The sequence below is a fragment of the Hippocampus comes genome, unplaced genomic scaffold (genome assembly GCF_001891065.2).
Source record: "Hippocampus comes isolate QL1 unplaced genomic scaffold, H_comes_QL1_v1.1 scaffold94, whole genome shotgun sequence".
Taxonomy (NCBI): domain Eukaryota; kingdom Metazoa; phylum Chordata; class Actinopteri; order Syngnathiformes; family Syngnathidae; genus Hippocampus; species Hippocampus comes.
In genome coordinates, this window is record NW_017806059.1 from 756,797 (window position 1) to 768,837 (window position 12,041).

General features: G+C 41.3%; 1 protein-coding gene across 3 annotated transcripts in view; it reads left to right on the top strand.

The window, feature by feature from the left end:
- The window catches only part of LOC109529658 (plectin-like), a 68,610-nt gene that overhangs the window by 37,092 nt on the left and 19,477 nt on the right, over positions 1 to 12,041 (top strand). For 2 of the 3 annotated variants that reach the window (XM_019893035.1, XM_019893034.1), the window contains 19 exons: positions 1,691 to 1,768; positions 1,872 to 1,964; positions 2,745 to 2,911; positions 3,524 to 3,639; positions 4,855 to 4,955; positions 5,789 to 5,908; positions 6,010 to 6,105; positions 6,198 to 6,325; positions 7,287 to 7,380; positions 7,501 to 7,655; positions 7,756 to 8,065; positions 8,153 to 8,230; positions 8,352 to 8,513; positions 8,647 to 8,751; positions 8,853 to 8,948; positions 10,653 to 10,778; positions 10,861 to 11,013; positions 11,101 to 11,255; positions 11,378 to 11,504. In XM_019893035.1, coding sequence (XP_019748594.1) covers positions 1,691 to 1,768; positions 1,872 to 1,964; positions 2,745 to 2,911; positions 3,524 to 3,639; positions 4,855 to 4,955; positions 5,789 to 5,908; positions 6,010 to 6,105; positions 6,198 to 6,325; positions 7,287 to 7,380; positions 7,501 to 7,655; positions 7,756 to 8,065; positions 8,153 to 8,230; positions 8,352 to 8,513; positions 8,647 to 8,751; positions 8,853 to 8,948; positions 10,653 to 10,778; positions 10,861 to 11,013; positions 11,101 to 11,255; positions 11,378 to 11,504 — 2,460 coding nt within the window. Of the gene's footprint in view, positions 1 to 1,690; positions 1,769 to 1,871; positions 1,977 to 2,744; positions 2,912 to 3,523; positions 3,640 to 4,854; positions 4,956 to 5,788; positions 5,909 to 6,009; positions 6,106 to 6,197; positions 6,326 to 7,286; positions 7,381 to 7,500; positions 7,656 to 7,755; positions 8,066 to 8,152; positions 8,231 to 8,351; positions 8,514 to 8,646; positions 8,752 to 8,852; positions 8,949 to 10,652; positions 10,779 to 10,860; positions 11,014 to 11,100; positions 11,256 to 11,377; positions 11,505 to 12,041 lie in introns of all 3 variants that reach the window. The other variant, XM_019893032.1, reaches the window with a different exon arrangement.

Here is a 12,041-nt window from a genome sequence, read left to right on the forward strand (position 1 = left end):
GGGGGGGGGGGTGTCAGTGGTTCAGAAGTAAACATGATCTTCACTTAAATTTGGCCTTTGTTTATGATCGCTTGTTGCATCCAGAACTCTGCTCCTGTTCACCCTCTTCTCCTTCACCTCCTGTTTGCATCCCTTTAACCTTTCTCTGTGTGAACTGATCATTGCCATCTGGCTCTCTTTGCATTGCTCCTCTTGGAGCTAGCTGAGGGAGAGAAACGTTCTCGGGAGAGTTCAATTGGTGAGTGGGTTTATAAACTGGCTCATCGTATCCCACACTTCTCCAATCATTTTCATGTGCCTTCCCAGGGATTTGGTTATAGAAAATACAGTGGTACCTCTACTTACGACCGTCTCTTCATACGAAATTTCCAAGTTGTGAAACGCCTCAACAGGAAAATATTGCCTCTTGTTAAAAAAGAAATTTCAAGATACGAAAGGTAAAAATACTGCATGGGCTGCTACTCGCAGCTCCGAGTTTTCTGAACGCAACATACTTATAGCTGCTCTACCATTGGCTATTACCGAGCATCATCCTGGCATCCCATTGGCTAAGAGGGACCTCTACTGTATGAGTCTATTTGTATCAATGGAAAGATATGTGTCTATGCAGCGTCCTTGTCATTCGCCATGAGGCGTTCCGATAGTTTTACGTAAATGTGAATCAACCAGAAAGAGTGTTCACCAGTCGGGCGATCGCTCACTATGTGATGTTTGCCTTGGACATTTTCTAAGGATTGTTAAAAGCCGACAAAGGCAAACATCCTTGGATCAGTTCTTTATAAAACGCCAGGAAAAAAACACTTCTGAGAATGAACATGAACTAAAGAGGACAAAAAAACAAGAAGGACACACTTAAGTTAAATGACCATCCTTTTTAGTCTTTACTCTGTTCTTTGTTTTTACACCATGCACAACTCTGATTTATTGTGCAATAATTTAATTGTAACATGTATTTGTTACATATTTTGATGCATTTTTATGCTTTAGAAAACATTTGTCTGAATTTTAGAGGGGCTTGGAACGGATTAGGTTACATTGAAAACGCGTCTCTACTTACAACATTTTCTAGTTAATTTCGTAAGTAGAGGTACCACTGTAACTTAATCTCTTTTTATTTTTTGTTATACTTTTTCCATCAATAGCTTTGCTTTATCTATTGTATTTATTTGTTTTTTTTGTTGTATTTTTGGTGGGCTTTTTTTTTTTTTTTTTTTTTAAGCAATATTGTATCTTGGCAAAGCAGCAGACATATGATACTGTGCCAACATCTGAGTTTATTTTTATTTATTTGTTTTTCTTTGTTTGGAGAATATTCCTCCATATTAGAAGACAAATTAAAAAAAACAACTTGAAAACTAGAAGGAATGCCAAGTATTGAGTATGACCCCCGCCCCATCCACAAGAAACAGCAAGACCATACTTGTCTCCAACCTTAATAGAATGGCACCCTATTCAGTTGATGTGGTTATATTTAGAACATTCCAACAAGTTATTGTTTTATTAATTTTGTTATGGAAACAACCAAATTTCGGCAGATTGTGCTCATTTTTGAATGCAAGCATGAACAGTTTGGTCTGGCATGGTTTTATTCCTCTATCTTCAAATGGCATCCACCTTTACGTAAAATTCTCCCCTTTAATTCAGTCCCAATGTTTAAGGATGCTTAAATTACATTCTTTGTTCTCTTCAGCCCAGAGAGAAAGGCCGCATGAGATTCCACAAACTGCAGAATGTACAAATAGCACTGGACTTCCTCAAGCACCGGCAGGTAAAAATATATAATATTTAATCTACGTAAAATTGGAAGTGTTTGCCTCATAACTTTCAGATGATTGTTTTTTGTCTGTTTTTTTTTTTCTTTTTTTCTCTAGGTCAAGCTTGTTAACATCAGAAATGATGACATTGCAGATGGGAACCCCAAGTTGACCCTTGGGTTAATATGGACCATCATCTTACACTTCCAGGTCTCCTCCGCTGTCAGTGTTGTGTTTTATTATTTTATCGCTCCTCCATCTCTGGGATCAGCGCATATCATCTGCCTCTTCCCAACTCTTTGGAACCAATCAGAATGGACCTCCTTCTGCCATACTGCTCTCAGAGAATATACTGTATCTCCATATTCAATTCTTACCACAATCCGAGAAGTCACCATACCATACTAACGCAGCATGAGAGGGTGTGTGAGTATGAGTCACTGCGCCTGACTCTCAAGGGTAGGGTGTGCCAAGACCACATCCCATATATACAGGCCTCTTCCTGCTCTGTTTGCCAAAAGGAAAAGCAGAAATCCCGAAATGTCCCAGAAAAAAAAAAAAAAAAAACCCCATCAGCTCTGGCATGTTGCTGTATTAACTGTTCCAAAAAAAAAGAATGGTTTTGTTCATTACCATGGTATTCATTTAGGGCAGCTGTGGCATAAACGTTATATTGGATGGGTGTCTAATAACGCCGTTCTCAAGATTGAATTCTTCCAATGATTAACCTTTTTAGAACTTCTAGACAGTTGAATCTATTCTGGAGTAGAATTCTGCACAAAGAACTTCAACCCACTTAATTATGAATCAGTTTCTGCTGTTGTTTATAGTTAAATTGGAAGTAAATCGTTTCTTCCCTGGGTTTCCTATATTGATTCTGTTCAAACTTTGGGTATCTACTCATGATTACTGATTTGCACACTTCCCGAAACTGTTTCTGTTGTTCATTTTCTCAGTGTGTAACTACACAATTCCTTTGCACGATTTTAGATCTCGGATATTCAGGTCAACGGCCAGTCTGAAGATATGACGGCCAAGGAGAAGCTCCTTCTCTGGTCACAGAGGATGACGGATGGTTACCAAGGCCTCCGATGTGACAACTTCAGCACCAGCTGGAGGGATGGAAAACTCTTCAACGCCGTCATACATAAACATTAGTATGTCTGCTCATTTTTGTTGTCGTTGTCAATATTTTAATGTCCATTCTTATCATGACACGTCATCATCCATTAATTTTTAAAAATACTGGAGCAGGTTTGGGGCTCGGACACACTCTCAAATTTAATATTAGTTGCTGAAAGCTGCTCTGTATGTGCCTTGGGTGTTGTCAGACACTGCCTATTGTCTAATTCTTTCGACATGAGAACTCCTATAGTTTTGAGTGGTTCGTATTGACCTATCATAAGCTATGCCACAGTTTGAAGAAAAATACAAACCAACGGTTTGATTTGGCTCTTCAACAATATCCGCTATGCAAAAAAATATCAAAACAATGATACATCATAAAAGGCATGTGACAGTGATTTCTTTGGAATTTTCCATTACTGTCTTATTCCTATTACTGGGTTGCTATCATGTTTCATTGAATGATGAAGGAATATACAGTACACGCACACACACACACGCACACACAAATATATATATATGAATTATTGATTTTGTGGATGTGCTGCATTCCTTCAGCATCGCACGCATATATATGCACACACACGCACACACTTGACCTCTGAGGATTATTTTCATTGGCTAATTCCTCTGTGTTCCCCTAGTCCCAGGCTAATTGACATGGGCAAAGTGTATCACCAGAGCAACCTGCAGAACCTCGAACAGGCCTTCAACGTGGCTGAGAAAGACCTGGGTGTGACACGTCTTCTGGATCCTGAGGGTATGACCGACTTAAAAATGGGTAGAATTTTGAAAATCGAAAAAAGTTCTGATTATTTTCTTGTGTAGTACCAGAAACTACTGGGAGCAATTTATTAGTCTTTGAATTGATTGGAAAAGGTAAACAATGTTGTGCAGGATTTTATATTCACTCGGGGAAAATTCCTTCACAGCAACGTATCACATTATTACCACAGTCAACTCCACAAGCATGGAGTATTTCAATGCATTACCGTAGTTTACGGACTACAAAACGCCCTTGACAAGCCGCAACACTTAAATTTAGCCAGAAAAACACACTGGCCACTTTGTATTACCAGCCGCGGTTCTCCACGTTATTATAACGTGGGATATTTACAAAGAAAGAGGTCACATGAATTGATTTTTTTTTCAAAAACTCTATATCCCGAGAACACCGTTAGGCGCCCCCCCTGCCCCCCGCCCCCCTCAACAATGCTGAACGCAGAGAGTTACACAGTAGCATCTCTGAATCTCTCTCTCTCTCTCTCTCTCTCTCTCTCGTTGTCACACGAGGCCAAGTCCCCAATGAGTTTTACCACACAACCAGTTTTTCCATGTTGGGGTGATGCAGAGAATGCACAGACTTACATAATGAGCCCTTGAGGGGATGTCACTCCATGGCCGGATTCACTGTCCTCTCGTCCCTTGCCAGCGATGGCGGAAGTTGGTTGTCAAACAAACAACAGCGAGATGGGGGTCGCACTGCAGAGATGGCTGTATTTATGGCACTCGCTCCCTATGGTCATTAAATTCTACACAATGCTGATTTTCACTCTCTTAAATACTACAGTATATAATTTCTATATTCGCTCATAAATAGCCACGCTACGCACACACAACACTTCCTAATTCATCTCTCACAGCTCGCGTGTGCACTCCAACCACAAATGGCTGACGGAAATTTAGTATGAGGGAGGCCTCTGAGACTTTCATTGGTCAGATGTGACGAGACTGCGGGTAAATTTATTGACGGCAGGAAGGTCCTCAGTAAAAATTCACAAATAAACCAGGTCACATTAAACGCTGGAGTGTTCATAAAATGTAGCGGCTTATAGTCTAGAAAATACAGTATTTTTGTAACAAGTCCTGCTGAATGCATTTAATCTGCAAACGTTTGCTGTACTGGAAAATTGTGTTATTGCACCACATGTATAATACAGAGTCGCTTGACATGCAATTTGCCTTGTTCTTTCAGATGTTGATGTTCCCCACCCCGATGAGAAATCCATCATCACTTATGTGTCTTCTTTGTATGATGTCATGCCTCGTGCTGCTGTACAGGACATGAGAGCTAGTGTGAGTGAAACATAGAACATGCGTCTGTCTGAGATGGTGCAAATCTGGCCATATCCGGTTAGTGTAAATTACTTAGACAATGTAATTTACTGTATTGTTACAAGATATTGTTATTTCAGAGTAAGCATCTTGCAAGATATTACTGAACAGTGTTACGATCAACATCGAATTGTGTCAGACTACTTCTGTGTTATCGAGTTTCCTCAGTGCAGCCACACAGAAAAATCCCATCAGAATGGTTTTCTAGTTTTGTATACATCCTAAGAAATGGGGGGAAAAAACCCCACTTTGAAACACACTTTCCGTGGCTTTGCATGCCTCTATTTTGAACAGATTACCTCATAGTACAGAATCGGCTTGTGACATTTATGTTAAAAGAGAATTGTAGGTCTTAAATTCTGAATGAGAAGACGTTCACTCAAAAACTGGATTACAAATCCATCATTTGGTAATTTCATGTCCATTATTCTAAAAATTGACTGGAGGAAGCTACTATGTTATTGATCATTCATGCATTTAAAAGCACAGGACGATTCATCCTGTATTCATAGTGTATATTCTGTCAAAGCAATAACATACCCACGTCTGTCTCCCGCTCAGTATTTTTCTTCTCTCCGTCTCCCACTTTCCGCCACCACTGTTCCCATCATTCACTCCCCTTCCCAAGTTGTCCCACTGCACAATACCTGAATTGATGGTGGTGCCTAATTAGGTTTAGTGTGGCGTGGGAGTGATCGAAAATGGTGAATCATGAGAAGAAAAGATCCCCTGTTATTGTCTGCTGTTGTTGAACTAAACTGCTGTTGCTCTCCGTTTTGCTGTGTTGGCTTCAGGAGTTGGAGCTGCGCTGGCGGGAGTACTATGAGCTCGTAACTGTTTTGCTCCAGTGGATCCGCCACCATGTCATGGTCTTTGAGGAGAGAAGGTTCCCAGCCAGTTATGAGGAGATAGAGGTGAGACCAGATGCAAATGACATTCATTCTGTAGGTTTGCCTCTGTCATTGGGTGCGTGTAATTCATTTATTTTGACGTTCATGTTTTTTTTTTCCTTTAGCTTCTTTGGCGGCAATTCATGAAGTTTAAGGAGACAGAACTGCCACCTAAAGAATCTGACAAGAACCGCTCCAAACACATCTACCAAACCTTTGAGGCAAGCTACGCTTCATCCTTATTCATAATGATTTGTATTTACTCGAATCCTGCTGTAGAAAACATCAACTAATTATGTGTACTTGTTCACAGAGTGCAGTGCATGCTGGACAGGTGAAGGTCCCTCCTGGCTACCATCCTATTGATGTGGAGAAAGAATGGGGTCGACTTCATGTTTCCATTTTGGAGAGAGAACGACTGCTGAGGACGGAGTTTGAGAGGTCAGCTGACAGATATCTGAGTGTGCGCATAAAATTTGGTGACAATCAGTCACTTTTTTTTAAGAGTGTTTAGCACATGCCTCAACATGTCCATGTAAATTATGATGACAATCGGTCACGGTTTTCATACATTGTACAACTGTAATGGAACGGGTGCATACCATTGCACATACACAGGCTGGCTGCATTGGCCAGTCATTCCTGCAATACATGTCTTTTGCTTTTTTTTTTCTTTCTTGAAGGAAAAATATGAAATCTGACATGGGTAGGAGTGCCATCTAAACTATGACAATACTTGATGACAATATTCAACATTTTTATAGCACAAAAGACCAGGACACAAGTCCAAAATGAACTTGCGTTACAGCTCGTGTGACATCACAATCATTATGTGAACCGATCAAAATTATCGCTGCATCATGTCATTATTTTGATCAAAGCTTTTTTTCCAGGAAATCAAATGCCATCGGTACTTGTACTTTTAAATTAATATTTATACACACTGCCTAATAGAATGAAGGCGAATTAATTTTGAGTGGCATGTTGCTGTATGTATGTTAGCAGTCCGCTTCCTGGACCATTTCGATTAACTTATGACAAGACTGTTTTTGAGGCAGGAGGAATGAGTCCATGATGACATAAATAAGAAGAAATAATTCCTCCACAATGTGATGTGCCCCATGGTGAATTTTGTTTGTACCTAGACTAACATGGCATCATGACTGAGAAATGGGAAGTGAAAAGTCAGGAAATGTCGACATTGTTGTCAGTCACACTCTCTTGTGCCCTACTGCGGTGTCTTTTGTTCTGTTCTACTGAGACATTGATCTGAATAGTTGAGATCAAGGCATCTGTGAGTGAACCTTATAAACTGGAGTACCTGCTGCAGCACAAATTCCTACATGTATAGTGATTGAGTGGTGAGCTTTTAAAGTTTTGTTTTGTCTTTTTTTTTTTTCAGGCTCGAGAGACTTCAGCGGATTTTCAGCAAAGTGCAGATGGAGTCAGTAAGATATGATGAGCTCTTCATCCACATTGAGACCTTGCTCCAGACGGTGAGTCCCAAGGCCATAAGTTGAAAAGGTCAAACTGGCGGTCTCATGGACATACCATTTCCGAATGCCACATTCAGCACAGCAAATGAGATTGACATTAAAATTGTCTTGTTGGATTAGGACATCCGCCTCCTTAATGCGGGAAAACCGGCTCAGCACACAGCAGAAATTGATCGCGAACTGGACAGGACGGACAACATTGTTCGTCTTCTCTTCAATGATGTACAAACGCTCAAGGATGCGCGGCACCCTCAGGCTGAACAGATGTACCGCAGGTGGGTGCTACATGAACTCCACTCATGGCGCTTATCAGGAAGAAACATGCCAATCACTCAATAGCCATCAAGTAAAATCTATGATCCGCTTCCTGTACAGGATCTACAGCCTACGCGAGCGCCTAGTAAACTTGCGCAGCGATTACAACCTTCGCCTGAAGTCTTCCCAGATTGCCTTGACCCAAACATCCCAGAACACTACCATGAAGGCACGGCCAGAGTTGGATGACGTGACGTTGCGCTATGTCCAAGATCTTCTTGCCTGGGTGGAGGAGAACCAACACCGTATTGACGGGGCTGAGTGGGGTTCAGATCTGGCATCTGTTGAGTCACAGCTGGGCAGCCACAGAGGCCTGAACCAGACAGTGGAAGACTTCAGGTCAAAGATTGAACGTGCAAAGGCTGACGAGGTAATCGTTTTAATCCATCTTTTTTTTCCTAGTTGTCTTATTCAGATTATCCTTCATTCAGTATTTTTCATCTCTGCTGGTTTTCAGAACCAGCTATCCCCAGCCAGCAAAGGCACATACCGAGAGTACTTGGGTAAACTGGACCTTCAGTATGGCAAACTCTTGGTAAATATGCAAACGTATTGCGTGTACTCCAATTGGTACAAGACTTGAAGCTTTTTTTATTTAATTAGTAAATACAAGCCGATACAAGATCATCTTTTTCTAATATTCTTGCTCCTCTCAGAACTCATCAAAGTCCCGCTTGCGGAACTTGGATTCACTGCACGCATTTGTCAGTGCAGCAACCAAGGAACTCGTGTGGTTAAATGAGAAAGAAGAGGAGGAGGTCAACTTTGACTGGAGTGACCGAAACACCAACATGGCAGCAAAAAAAGACAACTACTCGGTATGTTTCTAAAGTAGAACTCCTTTTGTGGTCTTTCATTCAACTTTTGAGATTCCTTTTCGATAAATGTTTATATAATGAAAGTCATTGCATTTTAATATTTTCATTGTTCCTTTTTATTCTTACCCTTCAGGCTCTTATGCGAGAGTTGGAGCACAGGGAGAAAAAAGTCAATGATATCCAGACTATGGGAGATAAATATATCAAGGATGGCCATCCTGGCAAGAAGACAGTGGAGGTGATGACAATAACAAGTTTGTTTTGACAGCGACATTGGCAAAAATACACTTTTGACTCATACCAACTTTGCTATCGTCATACCTGCTTGCTCTCTACCAGGCCTACACAAGTGCCCTGCAGACTCAATGGAGCTGGATTCTTCAACTGTGTTGTTGTATTGAAGCTCATCTTAAAGAGAACACAGCTTACTACCAGGTATCTCATGAATTCAAATGGCAATTTCCATTGAAATGTTGTGCAATGCTGTTGCTGAAGCAAAATGGTGAACGCTGAAGCTCATTATTATGTCAGCATATCATAGTCAGTCACTAGCAGAGATAATGATACCAGATTTGGATTTGCTGCACTATTCTTTAGAGGTGTAGCGGCACGAAAATCTTTAGAATTCTATTTACAATGGCTGTGCATGGTGTGATAAACTATGACTTCTCTGCCATGGTGAGAACGTAATGATTGTCATTTAAGTTGACTGTAAGAACTGAATTCCCTTTACTGAAAATAGATTATTTTACAGTTTTCACCCAGATCAATTGCACATTCATTCATTAAATAGGCAGTTAATGTGTCAAAATAAACTTGTGGTAGGGTAACAAGGCATATAAGAGACTGCATACCTTTGAAAATGGCAGAAGAATCACAGATATCAAAATTTTCCCCAAGTGTGCGGATGGCCACCCTGCAGCTCCGCAACTGATCTTTTTGGATGTTTGAAATATCTATTCATCCATCCATTTTCTAATCCGTTTATCCTCAGAAGGGTCGCGAGGCATGCTGAAGCCTATCCCAGCTGTCTTTGGGCAGTAGGCTGGGGACATCCCGAACCGGTTGCCAGCCAATGGCAGGGCACACACAGACGAACAACCATCCGTGCTCACACTCACACCTGGGGACAATTTAGAGTGCTCCATTACCCTGCCATACATGTTTTTGGAATGTGGCAGAAAATACGGGTACCAGAGAAAAGTAACGCAGGCACTGGGAGAACATGCAAACTCCACACAGGAAGGCCTGAATCGAACCCTGCACCTCGGCACTGTGAGGCCGACGTGCTAACCAGTTGATCACCGTGCCGCCTATGTTTGAAATAATTGCTGGAGGATTGTCAGTATTTGGATTTTATTTTGTTATCTGTTTTCACTCACAATTCTGGAAACTAGGACATGTGAGAACTGTTGCCACGAAATATAAATACCCAAGGAAACTATGTTGATTCACTTATTACCTCATACCAGTGCATTCCACATACACTGAGTAAATATGCCTTCTGTCTTCTAGCAACATTGTGACGGCAACAGAGCAATCAGATACGAGCGTCCGGCTATGCCATGGCATCACTGGCAAATAATGTGTCAGAATAATAACATATTTAGTTTGTAAAGCGCTTTTCAAAAATACTCAGGCACTTTACAGTTTTAACATAAGTCTGCAAAATGTAGTGAAGTTTGCTGAGATTTGCGGGTGCGCCATAGAGGAGGCTGTTACAGTAATCAATGCGTGATGAAATAAGATAAGATTTATTTGTCCCACACTGGGGAAATTTGCATATAAAGGCATGGATAAGGGTTTCAGATACAGAGAAGGACAGATGGGGTCAAATGCGGGCGATTTTCTCAAGGTGATAGAAAGCTGATTTTGTCACTTTAAGAAGGTGAGAGTGTTGTCAATGATAACTCCAAGGTACCCGTAGTGGGGGGAGGGTGAGAGGGTGGACTTAACGAAGGAGAGGTGAGTGTTTAGGGTTGGTGATGCGAGAGATTTAGGACTTATGATGATCATGCCTTATTAAACAAGAAAACATATTTCCATGCACAAAGTTGTAACTGTGAAAAAACAAACAAACCAATTTCTGGCTGGATAATGGCTTAACCAAGTGGAATATTTTTGTCCTCTCCATTACAGTTCTTTGCCGATGTGAAAGAGGCTCAGGACAAGATGAAAAAAATGCAGGAGACTATGAATAAGAAATACAATTGTGATCGTCCCACCACAGCCACACGCCTGGAGGATCTGCTGCAGGATACTGTGGTAGGGGTGATTGCTTCCACATACCTTCACATACGGTCTAGTTGTCACCCGGTTTTAATCTAGTTTGCTTCTGTGTCAACAGGAGGAGCGAGAACAGTTGAATGAATTCAAGACACACGTGAATGGCCTTAACAAGAGGGCTCGCTCCATCATTCAGCTGAAACCACGTAACCCCACCACATCCATCAAAGGCAAACTGCCCATTCAGGCAGTCTGTGACTTCAAACAACAAGAGGTGCGGATTACTTGTAGTACGCAAAATGATGAAGTGGAGCAAGCACCAAAGAGCCATCGTAGGCTTAAATTTTCTATTCCTTCACAGATTACTGTTCATAAAGGAGACGAGTGTGCACTCCTCAACAACTCCCAGCCTTTCAAATGGAAGGTTCTGAGTCGCTCCGGACATGAGGCAACTGTGCCTTCTGTTTGCTTCCTGGTTCCACCAGTAAACAAGGATGCCATGGACAGTGTGTCCAGGTGAGAAAGCAAAATATACATCTGAGAGATTGTGTGATTTCATCGAGTTTCCAAGAGTATCCTCAGAGGCCGTGGTATGTGCAGTCGTGTAACAATGGATGTTGCCTATCTCCTACGCCCAGTCTGGAAACAGGTCATCAGCAGATGGTGTCCATGTGGCAGACGTTGTATATCAACATGAAGAGTCTTCTGTCGTGGCAGTACCTGATGAGGGACTTTACACAAATTCGCTCCTGGAACATCACAATGGTGTGTGACGACACATTTCTTATTCAATGTCTCTTGGGTCCTAGCTGCCTGCTGATCTTTAATTTCATTTTATTGTTTGATTTGTTTAATTTAAAATTGCATTTAAATGAAATGAAATGATTCGCTAATGGCGTAGTGGTGTGCACGCCTGACTTGCTTGCAACGTGGGATTGGTTCCAACTTAGTGGCGGTGTGAATGTGGGTGTGAATGTTTGTCTCTATTTGTGTCATGCAACTGACTGGCGACCAGTTCAAGATGTCCTCTGCCTTCCGCCCGTCGTCAGCTGGGATAGGCTCCAGCATCCCCGCAACCCTGTACAGGATAAGCGGTGTTTGAAATGGATGGAAGGATGGATATCATTAAATGATAGTTCTGCAAGCATTTTTAGAATACTTGTGGAGGCTCTCAGTCGTACAGGAAAGTTCCATCGTAGAAAGGGTTCTGTCAGTCGTCATCTGCACCTGTGGGTAAAAAACAAAAAACAAAAAAAAAAAAAAAAAAACAAAAAAAAAAAAAAAAAAAAAAAAAAAAAAAAA